Below are 23,336 nucleotides of genomic sequence, written 5' to 3' on the forward strand. Positions count from 1 at the left end.
TTCGGAATTCGAAAAAAGTTGGGATTCGACACAACCTAGTGTACAATCTATTATAATGATTATTGCTTCTGTGCGTCCCGATCACTTTCTCGGTATATTTTTCGTTCAGGTTGATATTGCCATTACCCATAGCAGTAATGGAGTGGGTGCCTGGCAGTGCAAGCTCATTTCTGTTTAACTTCCGTCGCCGTCGTTGTCGTTCCGAACTTTTGAACGAGATTAATTGAAGGGCTGGCAGATTCTCTAGTGAGTTATTGGAAGAAAAACGCGAACAGTACCAATTCGGTAGCGATTTCGGGTCATTGCAATTAGAGTTCACCCGGAAGTATTGCACTGTATTGTTGCAGCGGGAAGTCCAAATACTTATATTGGTAGTTTATGTTTGACAATTTTCCGGAATAACGATTAATCAAACCTTTTGCTAATAAAAACTATGTCAGATTTTAAAATGATAAGAAAATTAAGATTATGTATGTAAAATTCATTTTCAATTCTGTCGATATTTTGGGTTCTGCAAAAAACCTGAGACCGGAGACCTGAAGCCTGAGACCTGGGACATGAGACCTGATATCTGGGATCTGCTACCTGAGACATGAGACATGGGCAAGAGACCAAGACCTGAGAGTTTACATATACACATTTTTGCAATACCGCAAAATATTCTTCAGAATCAAGTTTTGAACATGAAGAAACAGAAATGTAGATATTTCTGCGGAATAAAAACTGTGTCGAACTTTTCAAAACTGTTTTTCGTTAGAAAAAACAGGCCTAAGCTAGTTCAGAAGAATTCAAACTTATTTGCTGAGTTGATAAAATATGTATAAATGGCTAGCAAAACTCCTTAGATACGCTTGTCCCGTGAAAGAGAGTGCAATTTTTTCGTCTGCTCCCCCAAGCTGTTTGGGGAGAGATAAATCACACTGCAATCAAGTAAGAGATTGTTAACACATAAGGGTCTAACACTTTCAAAAAATCGATTTTTTTATTTTTTTATTTTCTTATTGTAAAACATTTCAAGAATGTTGTGTCAAATTTTCAAGTCAATTGGAGCAAAACTGTAGAAATTATAGGCCTTTATCTCCTCCTATCTAATACTGCAAGAAAGCAAGAGCAGAAACTTCAAACGCGTTTTTCTCGAAAGCACTTTTTTAAAGTCCGTGGACATCGTCATTTGAAAACTACTTATCCGATTCTTTCCAAATTTGGAACATATTTTCTACATATAAAATACCAGACCCCAACGTTTTTCTTTGTTGTTTTTTGACGTAGAATTACGTCTTACGGCAACACTATAGGGGTACAAATTGAAATTCGCGAACAGATCTCGCGTCACGAAAAACGCCTCTTTATCGGACATCTTTTCCGAACACCATTTCGGATTGATTGTGTGTTAGTACACCAGTACCAATAAAGCGTAAATACGCATTAGTGTTTGGAAAGTTATAAATATGACTGTCGAGAAAATCAGTTGACCAGTTGAGTTTAAAATTTTCAGAGCAGCAGACGCGTGTTGCTGTCGGGGATCAAGATGTTGATCCGCTGCTGAAAATGGAATGGAAGTTCAAATGGATCTTCCACTCATTTCTTGGTCAACGAAATGTTGCTGGCGTTTATCAAGACAAGACGTTGAAAGAGCGCAACGAATCGTTTTTTTGGGGCAATGATCTTCATCAAGAAGACTTTTGAGTCAATCTAAACTGTCCCCGGTAAACGCAACCAAAGAGGTGGTACGGCAAAAGGCTATGCTTTGACATCACAATAACAACAAGTCCTTATCATGACTTTGAATACTCACATGAAAAAGTTTAGCATGATTCATTTTTCCTTTAGAATAAAACATTATTTCAACAAGAACCAACTTCTCGAACCAGAAAAAAAATGCAAAAAACAGTTAAAATTACATAATTAACAGTGTCAAATGGCTACATTAGCTTAATTTTTGTTCAAAATCCAAAAAAGAATCATTTAATAAAAACTTTTGGATTCATTATACTTCGTAGGTATATTTTTTCCTACTCGCACTTGAGTGGCAGTCTTCCCTTTCTTCGATGTCCTATGTATCTCCAAATGACCCGGAAGAAAAACCAACAGATCAAAGTAAGCTTTTTTTTTCGACACTCTGCAAGAAATATTTCACGTATGCTGTATACCCTTCATTGTTATTACGCTTTACACCATGCCTTTTTTTGCAAACTCTATGATATTTTCCCCATATAAAAGAAAAAAATTAGCGAATTCAATCAGTTGCTCTGAAACTTTTGAACTAAACAGAGGCACATTGAACTCGGGTTTGGATTCATCGCTGTTGCGAAAGTGTAGCAATACTCAGGTGGATGGCGCTGTCGTTTAATTTGTTTTCATGTTGAAGTGTTAAGACTGACAAAGAACACCGTTTTTTTTCCACGTTTTATTAGTTTAGTTGAAACCTTCTCAATTTTCACCATTTGATAACAAGGAAAAAATGGATGAACTATGGATTTATTGTTGAATAATTGAGTTCTCACTCATACAAACTTGAAAAAAAACTACATAAATGGAAGCAAGTCAGTCAACACGATTCGAAAATGACACACTCATGTAGAAATATATTAAATTTTCGTGGAACGAATAGAAGATACATACTGATATCGTAATTCTACGTAAACCTTGTGGTTGTGTCTTATGTACAACCTCTTCACCTCTTTTTAACTTTGGGGAGATTTTACAGGTGAAAAATGGCGGATTTTTAAGTGAAAAATCGTAGTTTTGACTTCAAACAGCCACAAAAATTTCATAAAATTTTTTTTAAGTTAAATAAAAACATTGGGGTCAAGAAAAACATCTATTAAAAATATTTTGCTCTGATTTTTGGACCTCAGATGATTCTGCGCTGAGATACAGTGTCCACCGCAAATCCTATTTTCTAAAAGGCATCCTCGAAAGTGCTCCGTCACTGGCTCATTTTTCAATATTTTTCTACGAAAAAATTACTAAATGTTTTTTTTAACAATGCTTTGTAAAATGCAAAAAATTTGAATACATTTGTTTGAACGATAGCTCTAGAAAAAAATCGTGAAAATGGTGTTTTTTTATACCCGTTATACCCTACCCCCCTTAAGAGAATTCCCTTCTCCGGAAAAATCTATTGCGCATTGTGTTGAGGAGAATCCGGAGAGCTAACATAGTTTTTTCTTGGTACGTTGACGAGAAAAGACGTTGCTCTCCGAGTCAGAGATGCCAAAGGTGTCCCGATTTTTCAGGATTTATCCTGATCTTCGAGAGGCCGTCTTAGTTTTCCAAAAACTCTCAAATTGTCCTGATTCTTGTTGATTTAAGTTATGAAAACAACAGACGAATTTGTAACAAACATTTGACATGACATTTAAACAGTGTTTTTTGTTCTAAAGTGCAAGCCACCTTTTATTTTTATTTATTTACATAGTATACCGTCTCACGACATAACTTGATGAACATAATTCCTATAATTCACTCGGTCCATGGCAACCATTCTCCAATTTCTCGGGCACCTCATGTTCGCCAGATCACGCTCCACTTGGTCTAACCACCTCGCTCGTTGCGCCCCCGCTCGTCTTATTCCTACCAGATTCGTAGCGAACACCTGTTTTGCAGGACAGTCGTCCGGCATTCTCGCAATATGTTCCGCCCAGCGTATCCGGCCAGCCTTTACCACTTTCTGGATATTGGGTGCAAGCCACCTAAGAAGTTCCCAAGAAACACGCCTTCATTTATGCTTTCTAACAAGAGCTGTATTTTAATTCCTCCAATCTAATGGTGTTCTGAAAAATTCGATTTATTTTCTTCGCGGTGTTTTGATATTTCACGAATCCATCCTGGCAACGCAACAGCGGGGAAGATATTGTTGTTATTTTTTGTACGTTGTGTGGCAACTGTGTGGCAACTGTAACTTATCGTTGAAACTCACCGGTTCGGTTTGGGATCCTCTGGAGCCAAACGTTTTGCGGATCAGAACGATCCGACTGCAGACAATTTCTGCAACGCCGTGCAGAACCAAAACACGATTTGTTTTGGTTCTCCACTCTCTTTCACGAACAGAAAAAAAACAACCCACTCTAGGTACCTACTTTTGACGTAAATCGCCACTTCAGTGCAGGAACTTACTAGTAGGTTAAAACACAACAACCTAGTAGACGGTAGACAATGTGCAACTCGAGACCCCATACACCCAACCTTCGGGTAGTGGTCATATCACCTCTTGTCTGCAACTTCGATTCTCTACCTCCCCGTGGTGCTAGCTGGGGTGCGAGCAACCTTAGCGGAGATCGGGTAACCAACCCCGGTGGATGCTTTGGTCGCATGCAGACTGAGTCAGGGGGTTTTGTACGCGTCTGTTCTCCATGTCAGGGGCGGCGTGCGGAGTGCAACAACGTCCTGGTGGTGTTCGGGACCCAAAACAGCAACATCACGACGGTCCTCCTGCGAGATAGTGGGGTTAGCTGCGGGGCTTGCGAGCCTGTGACTACAAAAAACATAAGCAACGAACAACGAACAACAAATTTCGGAGGGAAATCGGCAAAGACCCACGCGACGAAAAGGGACTAGCAATTAGAAACTTGGAACATGGAACTGCCGATCTCTAAATTTTGTTGGCAGTACCCACGTGCTCTGCAACGAATTGAAGAGCCGCAAATTCGACATCGTAGCGCTGCAGGAGGTATGCTGGAAGGCCTCGGGGGTACGAACGTATCCAGATGGTCGTGCCATCTACCAGAGCTGCGGCAACACACACGAGCTTGGAACAGCTTTTATAGTGATGGGAAAGATGCAAACGCGCGTGATCGGGTGGTGGCCGATCAACTCACGAATGTGCCGGTTGAGAATCAAGGGCCGGTTCTTCAACATCAGCATCATCAACGTGCACAGCCCTCACCTCGGAAGTACCGGCGACGACAAAGACGAATTCTACGCGCATCTGGAGCGTGAATACGATCGTTGCCCACAACATGATATCAAGATCGTCATCGGGGATTTCAATGTTCAGGTCGGCCAGGAGGAGGAATTCAAACCGACAATTGGAAGGTTCAGTGCGCACCAGCTGACCAACGAAAACGGCCTCAGACTTATTGATTTCGCCGCCTCCAAACGAATGGCCGTACGTAGTATCTTTTTTCAGCACCGCCTCCCACACAAGTACACCTGGAGATCACCGTACCAAACGGAATCACAGATCGACCACGTTTTGATCGACTGCCGGCACTTCTCGGACATCATCGACGTCAGATCCTGTCGGGGCGCCAACATCGAGTCGGACCATTATCTGGTGATGGTGAAGATGCGCCCAAAACTCTCCGTAGTAAACAACACGCGAAACCGGCGCCCGCCTCGGTTAAATATCGCGCGACTGAAGCAACCTGAGGTCGCGGCAGACTACGCGCAATCGGTCGAAGCAGCGCTGCCGGCAGAGGGCGAGCTGGACGAAGCCCCTCTCGAGGACTGTTGGGATGCCATCAAAACAGCCATCAACAGTGCTACGGAGAACGTCATCGGTTATGTGGAGCGATCTCGACGGAACGACTGGTTCGACGAGGAGTGTAGGAGGGTGATGGACGAAGAGAATGCCGCGGGGGCGGCAGTAGTGCAAAGAGGCACCAGTCGAAATGTGGAAAATCACCGACAGCGGAAGAGGCAGTGAGTCCGACTTTTCCAGGAGAAAAAGCGCCGCCTGGAGGAGGAGGAGCTCGAGGAGCTGGAGCAGCTGCATCGTTCCCAAGAAACACGAAAGTTCTATCAGAAACTCAACGCATCCCGCAAAGGCTTCGTGCCGCAAGCCGAAATGTGCCGGAATAAGGACGGGGGTATCCTGACGGACAATCGTGAGGTGATCAAAAGGTGGAAGCAGCACTTCGATGAACACCTGAACGGCGCACATGCAGGAGATCAAGACGGTGGGGGAAGGTAAATCGCCGGAAGAGGAGCCACTCATAACGATGAGTGAAGTTAAGGAAGCCATTCGCCAGCTGAATAGAAACAAGTCGGCTGGGAAGGATGGCATTGCAGCTGAACTCATCAAAATGGGCCCGGACAGGTTGGCCGATTGGCTACACCGGTTGATAGTCCGGATCTGGGACATAGAACAGCTACCGGAGGAGTGGAAGGAGAAGGTAATATGCCCCATCTACAAGAAGGGCGACAAATTGGACTGTGAGAACTACCGAGCGATCACTGTCATCAATGCCGCCTACAAAGTGTTGTCCCGAATCCTACTCCGCCGCCTAACGCCACAAGACAAGACCAGATATTCACATTACGGTAAATCCTCCAAAAATGCCGGGAACACCAAGTCCCTACGCACCATCTATTCATCGACTTCAAAGCCGCATACGACACAATCGACCGTAACGAGCTATGGAAAATCATGGACGAGAATGGCTTTTCCGGGAAGCTGATCAGACTGATCAAGGCGACGATGGATGGAACGCAGTGCTGTGTGCGGATCTCGGGTGAATTGTCGAGTTCATTCGAATCGCGCAGGGGGCTTCGACAAGGTGATGGTCTATCCTGCATGATGTTCAACGTGGCGCTAGAAGGTGTTATTCGACGAGCGGTGGGCGAAATGCGGGGCACGATTTTCAACAGATCCAGTCAACTTATCTGCTTTGCCGATGACATTGACATAGTCGGCAGATCATGTGCGGCGGTGGAGGAGATCTACCGCAAACTGAAACGCGAAGCAGGAAGGATTGGGTTGATGATTAATACGTCCAAGACGAAGTACATGCTGGCGTGCGGATCCGAGGCCGACCGAACCCGCTTGTCCAGTAATAACAAGGTCACGATCGACGGCGACGAGCTGGAGATAGTTGAAGACTTTGTCTATCTCGGCTCACTGGTGACCGCAGACAATGACACCAGCCGTGAGATCCGGAGGAGAATTATCAGCGGAAGTCGTGCCTACTATGGACTCCACAAGCAACTGCGGTCGAGAAGACTTAGCCCTCGCACGAAGTATAACCTGTATATGACGCTCATTAGACCGGTTGTTCTCTACGGGCACGAGACATGGATATTGCTCGAGGAGGACCTGCGTACACTCGGAGTATTCGAGCGACGAGTGTTAAGAACCATCTTTGGCGGCGTACAGGAGAACGGAGTGTGGAGGCGAAGGATGAACCACGAGCTCGCGCGACTCTACGGCGAACTCAGTATCCAGAAGGTGGTTAAGGCTGGCCGGATACGATGGGCTGGACATGTTGCGAGAATGCCGGACGACTGTCCTGCAAAACAGGTGTTCGCTACGAATCCGGTAGGAACAAGACGAGCGGGGGCGCATCGAGCGAGGTGGTTAGACCAAGTGGAGCGTGATCTGGCGAACGTGGGGTGCCCAAGAAATTGGAGAACGGTTGCTATGAAGCGAGTGAATTTTAGGAATTATGTTCGTCAAGTTATGTCGTGAGACGGAACACTATGTAAATAAATAATAACATCAACCTAAAAGTAGGTAGTTGCGCTTTAAGGTCCCAGTGGGTGAAAATGATTCACTTCGTTATTTTTCGAAAATTGGGGAAAAAGCTTGAAAATTAATGTTTTTATGTCGTTTTCAATTTATGACATGCTTCTTAACATGGAATGAAGAAATTCGAACCAAGTTATGTTGTTTCAATAGTGATTTTTTTTTCAATTATATGATTGTTTTACAATTTTTGCTAAACATGATTTTCCTTAAAAATTCATTTTTTGCATCAATGTTTTTTTATTCTTGAGTTCTACGACCGATTCCTCCGGTTCTTCCGGGGTCTTCAGAAACTGCAAACGTCCCAGCCATGAACTGATCCAAAACTGAAGATACATTTTTCGTTGATCATGTGTTCCGTCCATTCGCTCCCTACTCCCAATGGTGCCCCAGCGCCAGCCGTACCAGATTCTAATGGGGGTAAACTGAGCGGAACAATCATCAGCGATTCGAAAACTTGTACTGGGATGGTTTCGATATTGAAGAATATAAGGCATTTCCCCACTTGTCAGACGAACAGCTGATTTCTCATGTTTACATTTTCTTGACATATCGTGGTAGGGTAAACATAACAATAACATAACGTATATTCAATGACCAGATAGTAACGATATGAAATTGGAAATGCAATTGCAGTGGTTTTGCAAGCGCACCTTGGTGAGGAGCATATAAATTCTTTATTTAATGATTTGTTAATTCATAACAAGTTAAGACATGAAGGTTTGTTGATGCTTTTAGTTGAAACAATTTTTAAAAGAAAGCATTGAACAGTGCTTATCATCAAAGATCAAAATGGCGACCAGTTGTTGTTTACATTTTTCAAAACAAAAACAAAAAGCTACCATACCACAATCTGTCTCAGGAAATACTCTATAGGGAATTCTAGAAACGTCGGAAAGGAACAAACTCCAGTTGTGAGGCCAAAGGTATCGTTAGTAAATTTATCATTCAAGTGAAATTACCATATTGTAGCGAGTTAGAAGATCCAAGATCTTATATTACATGATTAAAAATAAAAATAAATAAATAAATAAATAAATAAAAGGTGACATTGAATACCACAAAAAAATTTCTAGATGAAAACGGAAGAAGAATAGAATTATTTCTATTAAAAATTAATTCTTCTGAATACTTACGAGTTTCCAAGAAGTCTTCCGGGAGAGTTTTTTTTTTTTTTTTTTTTTTTTTTTTTTTTTTTTTTTTTTTTTTTTTTTTTTTTTTTTTTTTTTTTTTTCAAGGGAGTTAAACTGCCAGGGTCATTCTTCCCTAAACTTCCGGGAGAGTTCCGATACTTTCCGGGATGTTTGTGTTGCGTTATGTTGCTATGGTATTCGTTGGCCATCGAGCGACACCTCAGGAGTGGGTCGGAATTCCGATGCGACTGATTTTGCTGCTTTGTCTGTAAGGAAAAAAAAAATCAGGTGCATTTTATTTTCAGACAAATTATAGAAAAATAAACGAAAAAACTTACTTGAAACTTTGTGTTCATATTTCTCCCGGATTCTTGATAAGGCCATCTATTCCCAACTAGCAGATACTAAACTTTTGCCACAGACTTGCATTTTCTGCTAATTTCTGACACCCGCGTCTTTTAAATGAAAGAAAATGTCGAACAGTGGAGGGAAAAAAAGTACCTAGTGAGTGGGTAAATTGATGAAAAGCCTCTAGTGGATCAAAACTACTCACTCAAATCTACGTACTTTTGGTTTAATAGGCATCAACCCAGTATTGAGTAGTGGAGTGGGTAGTTTGGTTTTGTCCGTGTTGTGTTCAATTCGTAGTCGGCGAACAATGGATCAATGATTGCTGGTGACAGGTGATGATGATAAACACGGTACAAATGTTTACATCATCACACGGTTAAGCGAGACTACTCAAATAGGGTTCGTGTTAACACAACAGTGCTGCCAGATATTCTGGGTAAGAGAGATATTTCCCGATTAGTGAATATGTGCAGTAGAAAGTGACAAATTGCTATCGCTTAATGATTACTTTAATTGTAACAAGACGAACGAAAATGAATAAAGAATAACTCTATTCCACCACTGAAAACTGCGTTTTCATCACTTATCAATAGAATGATAAACCAGAGTGAATTGAGGTTTTTTCGTTAACTGAGCGCGAAGCGTTGTATATCAATCAATTTAGCAAAAAGTTTTATTCTTGGTTGAATGATTTTAGAATTAGTTTTTCTGTATTCTCGTTTATTACCTAACATTTAAAAAAAATTGTTGAACTTAGAGGGAAATCAAGGCGATTGAGTTTTTTCTTGTTAACTGAGCGCTTAGCTTTGTTCATTATTCGATGCAACAGAAATGTTAATACCTGACTCAGTTATCTTTGTACATGGGTATTATTCATCGCATCACAAATTATCAGATGATAAAAAATTCTTCCTTGAGGATTTATGAAAGATGCAAAAAAAAATTACATGAAATCATTCAAAAATTTATAGTTTTTGATATTTTTGTGATTTCCTAACGCATCAAGAAAAAATTGCTGTAATTTTTAGTTCTCTTCGAATTAATTTTTTTTTTCTGTCAAAAATGTTTTAAAAGAAAAAGCTTAAGTGTACTGCATTCATTTAGGGGTATAAAATACTACGAGAAATTATATTTGCTGAAAACTTAAAAAAAATTAACGTTTGTACTTATGGATGAAGTTTTAAAAACAACAAACGCGTGATGCAAAATAATCATATTCCAGCATATTAAAAAAGCGAAATTGAAAACATTTTAACCCAGACTGGTAACTGAATCATAAGTTTTTTTTTTTTAATTTGTGATAATCTGTAAAATATTTTAACACCAACAGTATTGATTAAGGATAATAAAAGCAATTGAACGTTTGTAAGTGATATCATTAAGCCAATCTGTCATACTAAGTAAAATTTCTTACGGCATAGAAGAATGTAAAAAATTGTACATCTATTATCCGATTTTTAAATTTTCGATGAAAAAACCTTAAAAAGTCTATCTCACGATGTAAGAAACTATGTCACCATCATTTTATGATCATCAAATGAACTTTATTAAATTATATTAAAATAAAATTTTGAAGTTTGACGGTAACACACAAGTTTCTATCGCTTCATTTCCAGGAAAACTTCCTCTATACATTCGATACAATCACTTTCAAACAAATTAAAGATTTTAGCCCTGATAGATTTTTATATTTTACTATTGATAGCAAAGCCTCAACCTTCGATTTTAGATCTTTCTTCTAGACAAAAGATTGAAATAATTCGACTGCTCCCACAAAATTGGACGTTCACAAAAATAATGGAAAATTTTGAAGGTGCCAATCATTATATTATTGATGAATATTGAACAGTAGCATCACAAACTAAAGCTACGACAAGGCCAGGACGACCTTCGCATAACCTTGACATTCGAAGAAAAATAACGCATTTCTACCTTAGAGATGAAATAGCACCTTTAGCATAAACAATATTTGGAAACATGTGATACCGATAAAGAAAAGGTATCGTTCACCACCTGTCACATGAAAGACTAAACAGTTAATGCGAAGTGGCATTTTATTAATTTCTTCAAACTGAAAAAAAAAGTGTCAAAAACTAACATTATTCGACACTGTTTGTAAAACTGTATTGAAAGGTACTACTTTTTAAAAATTGTTTTTTAGATAAGAAAAGCATGGCTTTTCAAAGCCAATCAACTTAACAAAACCAAAAATTTTAGGGTGGAGTTGCAAAAAATTAATTTAAAGTACAATGATTTAAAACGAAAAGATAATCATGATGTTATAACTTCATCATCAGTCATCAAAAAGCTTTATACCAACTGGCCTAGAAGAAACAATAGCTCTTCATTTTGATATAGCGATGGATACTCTTGTGCAACAACGTTGCTACCATAAAAAAACGATACAGTTTTCTTTGCGCTTCTTACTGAAATATTGAAACTCGGAGGTTTTCGATTAACTCATATTAAAACCATCTATCTCATAAACGGAATTCTACAAAAATATAGGTATCTTGAGTTATCAAAAAAAAAAAAAATAGTTCAATTTTGTCAAATGTGCTTAGTATCATTGTTAAATTTATAACATTTGAATTAAACAAAACGTGATATCTCGTATTTGGTTCGCAATGTGTTAAGAAAATTACTTATTTCTGGAATTCAATCACCGATTTACGGAGTTCGTTGGAAAAAATAATCGATTATTTATCGAGAATTTCATAATTACAGAAATGGTTAGACGAAAAAAAATTACCGAACTCCCGGTTACAATGTAGACTGAAACTCTTAATATTACTCTTTGTGACATTTTTTACGTACTCTGTTACATGTTACCATATGATATTGGTATAGTCTGATACACATTACAGTTTTAACGTGGCCTTTTCTTATGTTACGACGCAAAAAGATGTGTTGCAAAGATTGAATTATCTTAATTTTTGGAATAACTAAAACTGACGAAAGTTTTGCACTTGTATTTTAAATTTGTTGTTGTTTTGTTGTTGATGTGCTCACAGAACCGTTATCATAAAGCTCTGGCAGATAGCTCAGGATAGGATCAACTGATTTCGGTTGTTTTTTTCCTGCTTCTGAATAAATTGCTCCCACATGGCTGTTTCAATTATCAAACGTACACGTGCAACATAATTTGTGGCCGGAGCCTTCAAGTCATCTGTGAAACTACACATTTTATCCTTAGTTTGGACCACATTAATACGCTCAATAGGTATCTGCCCTAGAGAGTCGAAGGATTAGGAAGTGGGCGTCGGGTACACATTTCTCATTATAAAATTTGCGCACATCATGTGAGCCGGGATCTATTTGGAAGCGGCTAATGGAACAGCCAGCACTAGTCCGCCAATCCAGGGGGCTTTACGGATCCTACCCTTTTATAGTCTCGTTCTCCTCCCAGGCTTATCCTTATCCAAAGGGACTTCCGTTTTGTGAACCTAAGCCTTTGGAAACCTGCCATGTGCAAACAATTAAAAGCAAAAAAATACCCAGGGCACCGAACCCCAAATTGGGACACGTTCTGACTTCCAGGCAGCGGTCAAACATTGTGCCGGGACGAGGGTTGAAATATAAAAATGATAAAATACTGAGGCTTCGGACATTTTCCGGATAGTAAATGGCAGTAGCGAAGCTCCGAAAACTTGCATCCAGCAATTAGTCCATAGTTAGTAGGCACACGCAAACGTTCTTCAATGAAGATTTACCAGGCAATAATTTTTGGCTTAAATTATGAAATGGCCCTTGAGAAGATTTATGCCATTTTCATTAGAAGATATGGAATTCATTTTCCAACTGCCGAACCTAATGCAGAATAATTTGTCCTCGAATGAAGCAACATGAATGCAAATGGTCCAAACAACATAAGTGAGAACAAAAAGATGCAGGCCGTTTTGGTTTACCGGTCAAAAGCACAAATCATATTCCTCATTATGAATAGGAAAGAAAGGGGAAAAAAGGCAAAATTAAATTGAACGAGGGTCGATTATATACCAAAAAACGGAAAATGTTCATATAGATGATAAATTTGAGACGTTTAATATTTTCAATCCTCAGTCCAAATTTGAATTCAGCTGAAAAAGTCAATACATATGAACATGAGTTGTTACTTCCATATTCCACACTCTATTTAATCTGGTCAACATGTTTTTGACAGGCTTTGTTGCTTTTTGATTTCCAAAGGTAGGTTCATTATTGCATCCAAGTAATTCGTACCGTTTCCTTGTGCTTAAAATAGAAATGCGCTCCACAAGGATTAATTTTCAAAAGATCATTGATAAGCAGGCCTTAATTTGCTTTTCAGCACACGTGGCCGTTTCTAATGTCCGACCCCGCCAAACAAAACCACTCAGAGTATCTGGCAACACTGGTGACTTACCACGAACCTAAATTGAGTTGTTTGGCTTCACAGTGTGGTGATGTAAACATTTGTACCGTGTTTACCATCATCAGCTGTCATCATCAATCATCACCGCTATTGTTTCAATTGCGAATTGACTCAAAGCATGCGGAAATAAAACAAACTGTTTTGGTTTCGCCGACGGAGCGGCAGATTTCCTCTCCTGAAAACCGTAAGTATCAACACTTCCCCTCAATCCGCAGATTGAGAATGCTGAACAGCTTCGCGTGCATCGCCCTTGGTAACGCCTTCGTGAACGCATCAGCTGGCTGATCCTCAGTAGAGATGTGTCGCAAAGATAGCTGACCGCTTCTTATGATGTCTCTGATGAAAGCATACTTCACATCGAGATGTTTTATCCGCTGATGAGTCCGCGCCTTTTCCAAATACTGGATATTTACAAGGGATGTTTTCCTCCATTAACGCGAAAGGAGTGCTAATCACACCCAATTTACCAAAGAAGTTTGTAAACCACAATCCTTCCTTGACTGCATGACAAAGGGCTACTATCGCAGCTTCGGTCGACCACAGACTGACCGTCTACTGACGTATTGTTGACCACGAAATAAGATTCACGAAGATCATGTAAGCGTGACTCGATACACATCTTCGGTCATCGGAATCTTCGGCACAATCTGCATCTGCATCTGCATCCGTGGTTCCGGTGTCACGTTTCTGCGGTATACCAACGCCATAACGGTCATACGTTGAAGGTATCGCAGAATACGCTTCAGGCCTTCCCAAGTAACACCAATTGTTTTGTAAGGCTCTTTTAGCCTCTTATGAAACCTAAACTTGGTCTAGTAGCCTACTATAAAACTTAAAATGTTACTTGGGTTGCCAATGCCTATCAGCTGGGCTGGCCTGATTTTTACTTAGTGCGCTAACCACTGCACAAATATCTAGTCTCGATGATATCGCCTCCCATGACGCGTGCTTCTCCAGGGATTTTTCGATAGCTGTGAAGACCCATTTGAACGAGAAACAGAATGGGTTTCCTGTAACATAGGTTAAGCTAATCGCTTCCCAAACCTCGCTCTCATCCAGGGCTGCTTGATAGTTGCTTAGTACGCTAACCGCAGTGTCGTGACTGATACAATCGATTTTTCCTAAACTTCACTCTCCTACTCTGATTCCCACGTTTCTTTCCTAAACTATCTTTCTTATTTTTTCCGACTTGCAAGAAAATACACTACACTTTTCAACAACACTTTACTGACTGACTTTTTTTTCGACCGATCCCGATTCATTTACTCTCCGAGAAACTCTCCAAACAGTATAGAGACTCTCTCAATCATAGTCTTTTCCTCCTAAAAAGCTTTTTCTTCTCATGACACTCATTCAGCTCTCGCCTTTTTATTTCATAGTTGCCAGTTCACTTTCGGAAATTGATTTGAATATTTTTAGATTTATCGAAGCCTAACACAATTTTCCATTCAAGTTCGTTTGATACCATAGATATTGTTATTTATGAAATAGAACGTATTTTTTTAAATATCTTCACTATTACGTATTATTTGAAATATTTTTACTATTAATATTCTTTACAACATCCAGTATTCTCTACACGCAGCACTGATTTTCGGCATCGAAACTGCAAACAATCGATCAAATCGTTGAACGGCTGCTCAGTGATCACCTTACTTCGTTCAGCCCGAATCTCGTTCCTTTCATGGCTGCGGTGATCTTCCGGAAAAAGCAGTCCCTTTGGCCTTTGAGCTTGCTGACTTTTCGAAATTGCTCTTCCTCATCATCAGCGGCTACGTTAGCCACGTAGCGTTGATTAGCTTCTCCTGTTCGCTGACTTTGTCTCTGGGCCGGTATGGGATTGACGGAATCTTGATCATCATCGTCATTTTCGTCGTTGCTACCGTTGAAGTCGCTCTCGTTTCGCACCCTACGCTGACGGGCACCAGAATTGCTAATCTTGCGTTGACTCCGGTGGCTGATAACCTCAGCGTGCGATCGTACAACATATCTTGAGTATTGTGTTCTGGTAACCCCAGAAAAGCATCCTCTTGTGGCTATCAATGCTCTCTTTTGGTGGCTCCGAGAATAAGCCAGACTTCGATAGGCAGTACTCGTCCTTAATGCTGCAAAAATCAAGAAGTAGTTGAAATCACTGACAACTGAAATCAAGCTGCAAACCGCGGTTCGTGCAGCACGGTTCTTGTCGGCATCGAGAGTGACCCTCTCGGAACCCGACTTCTCAGCCTCGAACTCCAGTGGCACCTTCTGGCTAACCTGGAGCATCTCGTGGCCTCTGAGCTGACGATCCTCTGCGCTGGGGGTTTTCTGCTATTGGATCATCTCATAACTGCTGACCACAGCGCACAACCACAGCACGAGAGTAACCCTCTCGGCTATCAGCTCCACCCAATTTTTCCGGGGTGGACCTACCAACCTTCGCTCTGAACCATCTCGGTTGCGGATCCTGGGACTGCTCCCGGCCGTCGGTCGTGAGCTCACGTTTGCTAACCGCAACGTGGCTCGTGACGGCATCGAGAGTAACCCTCTCAATCCGCTAACTTCCCCGGGCTCTGGCGGTACCTCCTGGATGGCCGTGGACTTTTGGCTGCCTGGCCTCTGCCCTGGCTGGTCCATCTCCGCTGGCTCGGGGACCCTAGGTTGACTCGTCTCGGTGCTGGCTGGTTCTCCATCAGCTGTCTGGCCCTCTTCGGTGGTCCTCTGGATGGTGGCTGGCCCCTCGACCTGGCTGGTCATTCTGCACTGGTCGCTGATGAACTTGCTAACCGCAAGTATTGAGAGTACCCCTCTCATTAACTCTTTGTTCCTTAGTCCAGATGTATCTGGGCCCAAACCCTCTGAAAACGCAGATTTCAGTGGTGGAATAGAGTTAATCTTTATTAGTTTTGTTTGTCAAGTCCTTAAATAACTACTTATAACATAAGTGATAGCTATTTACATTATTCACTTAAGTGATATCCTCACTTATTAGTTTTCTCATGTTCGTGTGATATTCTGAGCTAACCACTCAGAATATCTGACTTACCATGAACCTAAGTTGAGTTGTTTGGCTTCTCAGTGTGGTGATGTAAACATTTGTACCGTGTTTACCATCATCAGCTGTCATCATCAATCATCACCGCTATTGTTTCAATTGCGAATTGACTCAAAGCATGCGGAACCAAAACAAACCAATACAGTATAGAGTCTTCGACTAGCACTAGGCAGTATGCATTCAACGCATACACAAAGTTTAGAAGTGCTAGCAGGTTTGCTTCCATTAAAATATCGTTTCCTTGAACTAGCAATAAGATTTTTCATCCGTTCGGAAATAAGAAATCCTCGAATAATTGAAAACTTTGAGCGTCTACTTGTGTTAAGAAGGCAACCGAAATGTGTTGAAACCTACACCTTTTTTAAAAGTCAACACATAGAATCATTCGACCTCTCTTCTCATACAAACAACACTGATTTAAACAGCGATCATGTTTCATATGACCTCTCCATGTTGGAAGAAATACGAACCATATAGGAAAATATAAGATTGAATGTTGTACCAGCTTTGTTCGCTAGCAAATTCGTACAAATAGATACCTCCCAGGCGTTCTACACTGACGGATCTAGCTGCTATGAAGGAACAGGATTTGGTATCATGAACGTGCATTATGCCGAATACTACAAACTTGACCAACCATCATCAGTATTTGTTGCTGAATTAGCAGCTATAAGCTGAGCACTAGAGCTGATTGAAAACTTATCATCTGACAACTATTATATCTTTACTGAGAGTCTGCGTTCGATAGAAGCTATTAGATCCTTCAGAAAAACAAATCGTAATACGTATTATCTTCTGAAAATGCATCAAACGTTAAATGCTTTAGGAACAGGATCTTACAGGATCACATTTGGGTGGGTGCCATCACATTGTGGAATACCAGGCAACGAGATGACGGATGACCTTGCTAAAAAATGGGGCTTATAAAGGAGAATTAAAGGATCGTTCTATTGCGTACCACGAGAGTGAATTCTTCAGTTTATTTCAATTTTAAATAAATAAAGTTTTTTAATTTTTGTTGCGGAATTGATTTTATGAATCACTTTCAACTACGAATTCAAACTTAAAAAGTGTTATCTCTTAAAGAGGGTGATGATCCCATTCAATCATCACATTAGCAAATTTGATAGCATTTCATCCTCTCTAGCAAATTTACTGCCAAATCACGCAAAATAACAATGCTCTTAGTTATCGATCATCTGAATTGAACTGAAATGGAAAAACAACACCACTAACCTGAAGCTACAAAATTCGTTTGATAACAGTAGTATAATATTAGGGTGATTTGCCAATCGTTGTCTCCTGACCCGTCGTTGCAACAGGATTAAAATGTCAATATTTTAATTATTTTCTCAAAAATAATACTGAATTTAGTTATTGAAATTGTTCACTGTTGAAACGAAGCTTTTTATGATATTTTATGCTCTAAATATACATACATCGAACGACAGTTTACCAGTGATTTAGCTTTTACTTGTTTTTTTTTTTGCGCGAGATATTTGTGCTAATGTAAAAAAAAACGATCCATATAAGATAGAGAATATTTCACTCGCGCAACAATTGGTCCTCTTAATCTCTTTCTGCCTCATTGCTGTACATAAATCCGCAAGCTTTGGAGGGAATTTTTTTTTAAACCTCCCATAACTTTATTTGGTTGTTCTTACTGTCGAAAATAGCTATAAAAATTGTAGAAGCGAGTCCTGAATTAGCTCAAGGAGATTTGATTTTGAATGAAAATTTGTATGGGAAATCAAAAATTTTCATTGAAAATGCCTCAGAGGTGTACTGAAAGTTAAAAAAACATAAATTTGGATTTTTTTTAAATATTTCTTGGTTCAAGCAGTACCATGTGAACAAACCACAAACCCAAACTAAACATTGTACCCCAGAAATGATATTTGAAGCTCAAAAAAAGATTAAAATAAATATTCTTCAATTTAAGCGTTTTTAAATGCTAAAGCTCTTTATCCGTAGGTTGAAAATAAAAAAAAATCGCAATAAAGTACCTTGCAAAGCTAATGAGTTTGTTGATTTATATTACCGTCGCAAAAACATTTTACGAAATAATTGTAAGCTCTAGATATTATAGCCTTAAATATTCCAAAACTATTCACTGGATTCCGATTTTGTATTTTGGAATGGTTATCTATAACTTTTTTCATGAAATTCTTAGCTCTTCTCATGTTTTCAAAAAATGAAACTTTAGAAAAGGAAAAATCTATAATTAAAGACAAACTTCATTTCGAGCGTTTTTGAATTTCCTGGATGGTTTAAAATGCAGAAATTTCTTCTTCCTCACAAAATTCAAATTTTGAGTGAATCCTTTAGAACTGTATCTCATCTCAACAGCAAACCCCTTGATCTCGATGATTATATTGTCAAAATATTATACAGTGACAAAAGCTTCTAAGTGAAAGTAAGTTTGTTCAAAAAGCTCAAAAGCCGAATGATATGAATGTTTCTTCAAAATTGATTAAATGCTACAGGAGTTACACTCATCTATATATGTATATAAAAAGCAATTTCTGTATGTTTGTTTGTTTGTTTGTTTGTTTGTCCTCTATAGACTCAGCCGTCTTATGGGCTAGAGAGCTGAAATTTTGCATGGATGCTCATTAGGACCAGGAAGGATGAAAAATGTTTTTAGATTTTCGGACGACCCCTTCTGAAGGGGGTCGTCCATAGAAGACAAATATTGTTTTCGCGATATTGACGTTACTTTTCGTCGGATCGTGTTGAAAATTTGCACATGAGTGTTTTGAAAGACGACCAATCGATTTCAGGTGTCAAATTTCGTGTAAGGGGTCAGCCAAAAGGGTCGTCCATATAAACTGTTCGCTGTTTTTGCGATATTGACGTTATTATACATCGTATTCAGATGAAAATTGGTACACGATAGTTTAGAGTGACGTGCAATCAATTTTAGGTATCAAATTCAGTGTAAAGGGCCGGCAGAAGGGGTCGTCCATATTAAATTTTCAGTATCTTAGTGATATTGATGTTTTTATACATCGGATTGGGGTGAAAATTTGCACACAGGAGTTATTAAGGACAAACAACTGATTTCACTTATCTAAACTAAAATCAGGGGTCGGCCAAAGGGGTCGTCCATATTAACTATTCACTGTTGATGCGATATTGTCGTTATTATATATCGGATTCAGACGAAAATTGGTACACGAGAGTTTTGAGAGATATGCAATGGATTTCAGGTATTAAATTCAGTGTAAGGGGCCGGCAAAGGGGGCCGTCCATATAAACCTTTCAATATTTTTACAATATCGTCGTTATTTTAAATCGGATTGGGATGAAAATTTGCACACGGTAGTTTTCAGGGACGAGCAACCGATTTCAGTTGTCAAATGTTTTGCCAGGGATCGACGAAAGGAGTCGTCCGTGTAAATTTATTTTTCACTGTTTTTAGGAATATTGACGTTATTATACAAAGGATTGCTTTGAATCAATCGATTTCAGTCATCAAAGGTTGTATAAGAGCCCCCGAAAGGGGTTTAACCTTTTGGCAATATTTGCGTTGTTATGCAATGATCGAGTCGAAATAAACTATTAATGACATATTCCGAGTTGAAAGCGAAACGGAGTTCGTATGGGATCAGCTAGTTACAAATAAACCCATTTTCATTGCAAAGATATTTCATTCAATTAGCTTTTTGAACAGATAAAAACTTATACAAAACTGTTTACATTGAGCTTGAATCAGTCAAACGTTCTGAAACTTTGGTTGAGTCCATTTTCAAACTTTTAATTGATATTCATTTTGTAAAATTGACCAACTTCCAGGTGAGTCAGGATCATGTCATCGATTTGTTCACTGTCACGACTTTGTGGATTGAATGCAACCTATATACATATCTCAGGTGGTGATGGAAATCTCGTGGTATGTGTTAGTAAAAGTTTTTTTTTCGTAAACATTGTAACCATGCCATTTCGTGACGTCAGTTGCATTTTCAAACAAACAACCATCATCGCTGTATCAGCGAAAACTTCGTGTTTGTTCATCACCTTCTTTGTACCACATTGGATTGAATGTGTGGAGTGAATGACGAAATCAATAAATGTATTCACTGTCATTATGAAGTTCGTCTAGGCTAACTTGGTTTTATTTCACCGTCTTTCGAAACACGTGGAGAATTTTTTTTTTCTTTCATTCATGCCCTACTGCGGTCCTGAAGCAATTATTATTTAATAAAATGCTGCCAAAGACGTTGGCGTAGTGGTGAGAGTTCAAGTAATCTATGCCAAGGTTAATAAGATCATGGCATATATAGTACACTTTCTGTGGTATGGTGGATTTAGCATTGATAAGTGCGAGCCATGATAACTACGAAAGATGTACGTATGAAAATATCTTAAATGAAACATGAAGTTTCACTGAAATCCTATGTGTTTGAGGCAAAACGGATCGATTCCATTTACCTTTTAATTTGCAAATAGGTACTTTTATAAAAATTAAGGTGCTTAAGATCCTTTTAGTTCAATGTACACTGAAAATAATTTTCACTTAAAATATATGTGATCTCTGGAGTAAAATTTGGTCAAAAATAAGGGGCGAGTGAAATGCACATGAGGCACTTGAAAGAAAGAAATTGTGTGAATTTGTGTGTGATAAATAAGGTCAAATAACACTCCTTTCAGATGGCTCCGGTTACATGCAGCGGCAGATTTGAGTGTATCATTGGACGGTTTACATAAACGATCCCCCCCTGCCCTTCTCCGCAAAAGGGGCCGTTTCCAAATTGAATTTCATTCGATCTAGAAGTTCTTATACTAAGCTCCCGTACCAAATATCAGCCCCTTTGACCACATGGTGGCTGAGTTTTCAAAAGGCTTTTAAAATGTGCACCCATGGGAAAAAAATCGGACAACATAAGGCACGACATCAAATGTCCTTCAGCTAATTGGGAACAAACAACCTGTTTTTAATATTTTTTAACTTTTATGTCATTTTTTCAAGCTCCTAACTTTTGGATCTTGTTGGCTGAACCTGCATGAGTACAAAACAATCAACAAAACAATCGAGTGAATTCAGTTGAAATGACTTAAGTGCAACGATTGGCAAATCACCCTACACAGAAAAATTAGATTGTGCTCCGAGATGATGGGGTGAGTGTGACAATCAAGTGACAAAAATAGATTCAACAGCGCTTGGTAAACGTCCCGCTTTGAAGAATGTTTAGCTTATCAGTGTTAAAGTCACGCCTGCAACTTGTTTAGAAGGCCTAATCATATCAGCGGCGCTCCAAACAATTGTATAATAGGTCAAAATTGGATTTGGCGTATTTTTGTCCGCTTTAATGGCGAATGATTTTAGTATAACATGGACATTCTAAGCGTTCTGAGTGGCCGCCTGGAGGTGGTGGACGATTCCACGAGTTCTGGGGAGCTAGTCAACAAGCTGGTATCCCGAGGGCCAACCGAGGAACCTCTTCAGCTGGTCGAGCTGGACAATTTCGTCAAACGGCACTATGAATGGTTGAAATGTTTGCCCCGGGTGCGTCCATTTTATGCCGTCAAAAGCAATGACGATCCGGCCTTGGTAGAAACTTCAATTCTGCTCGGATGTGGCTATGATTGTGCCTCGAAGTCGGAAGTTCGTCGAATGTTGGGTCTTGGGGTAAGCCGGGACAAAATTATCTATGCCCAGCCGGCAAAAACCATTGAAGGGTTGCAGTTTGCAAAGGAGCGCAATATTAGGACCGTTTTTGATAGCGAATCTGAACTGAGGAAAATTCATCAGATCTATCCAGAAGCTGAGTAGGTATTGATGTGTTTAGATTAGATAGATTAAACAAATGTTATTGAATTCCATCTGTAGGGTTCTGATAAGGTATAGGTTCGATTCCAAGAATGCGTTGGTACAGCTGGGATCGAAATTTGGTTGTGACCCTGACGTGGAAGCTCGTGAGCTGCTGGATTTAGCCAAAGAACTTAACATCAATGTCATTGGATGGTGCTTCAATGTGGGAGGCGGATGTTCCGATGCCGATATCTTCTATGAGGCTATCAAAAAGGGACGTCAGATTACGGACTACGCCAAATCGTTAGGATTCCATTTTTGGTACCTGGACCTGGGTGGAGGATTTTCGGGAGCTAAAGGTCAAGGTTTGAACCAGTACGCCGTTCACATCAACAGGGCATTGGAAGAATTTTTCCCTGAAGAACCAGGCCTTCTAATCATCGCTGAACCCGGTCGATTCTATAGTGCTAGTGTAGTCACATCGGTGATTCCAGTTCATGGAAAACGGGTTATCCGCAACAGTCAAGACCAAAACATCATAGATAATATTTTCTACTTTTTTAACGATGGAATTTATAGCACATTCTACAGTGCCAAATACCGTGGGATAAAAGTCAATCCAATTGTTTGGAAATCTGCCAGCGATTGTGGTCCAATTCGCAAATGCACCCTGTTCGGACCAACTTGTGATGGAAATGATTATTTTGCCAAGGACATCCAACTCCCGGAACTGGAACTGTCGGATTTTGTGGTCTTCGAAAATCAAGGTGCCTATGCTAGGGTTCATTCCTGTCGGTTCAACGGTTTCTGTTTGCCAAAATCGGTTGTGTTTGTTAGGAACAGTATTTGGTAAGTCGCAAACACTACAAACTTGAATTGTTTATCAACTGACTATAGACGCCACACAAATAACACACGACGTATTACAGGACACGACACTTAACGTTTTTACTAACGGAGAAAGGAATTAAATTTACCTTTTTTGTCGACCGGTTTTGGGCTCGATGTTGCCCATCTACAGGACGATGTCCGACTGACTAGATGAAGGAAAAACACTAATATTTACATGTTCATACTATCCAATAGTATTCGTCGAAGGGTGGTGAACAAGAAAAGCAAAAAAAATTTGCTGGCTGGTGAATTGAACGGGTACGATAAAGAGTTTGTCAGCAAAATCCTCCGAAAACATGAAAGGAAAAAGC

The 23,336-nt window shown here is 39.8% G+C and overlaps 1 protein-coding gene across 1 annotated transcript; it reads left to right on the forward strand.

The window, feature by feature from the left end:
- The first annotated feature begins 21,714 nt into the window (after positions 1–21,714).
- LOC129737979 (ornithine decarboxylase 1-like) lies at positions 21,715–22,987 on the forward strand. The gene is made up of 2 exons (XM_055729153.1): positions 21,715–22,151; positions 22,213–22,987. Exons 1-2 carry the CDS (start codon positions 21,715–21,717, stop codon positions 22,985–22,987), a joined length of 1,212 nt encoding a protein of 403 aa, XP_055585128.1.
- Positions 22,988–23,336: the final 349 nt, after the last annotated feature.

The sequence above is a fragment of the Uranotaenia lowii genome, chromosome 1, assembly GCF_029784155.1.
Source record: "Uranotaenia lowii strain MFRU-FL chromosome 1, ASM2978415v1, whole genome shotgun sequence".
Classification (NCBI taxonomy): domain Eukaryota; kingdom Metazoa; phylum Arthropoda; class Insecta; order Diptera; family Culicidae; genus Uranotaenia; species Uranotaenia lowii.

What these genes read in the sequence shown, in the direction of transcription:
- LOC129737979 (XM_055729153.1), top strand. Translation starts at nt 21,715, where the DNA reads ATGGACATTCTAAGCGTTCTGAGTGGCCGCCTGGAGGTGGTGGACGAT. An exon ending in CAGATCTATCCAGAAGCTGA is followed by an intron (nt 22,152 to 22,212) that starts GTAGGTATTGAT and finishes TTCCATCTGTAG; the next exon opens with GGTTCTGATAAGGTATAGGT.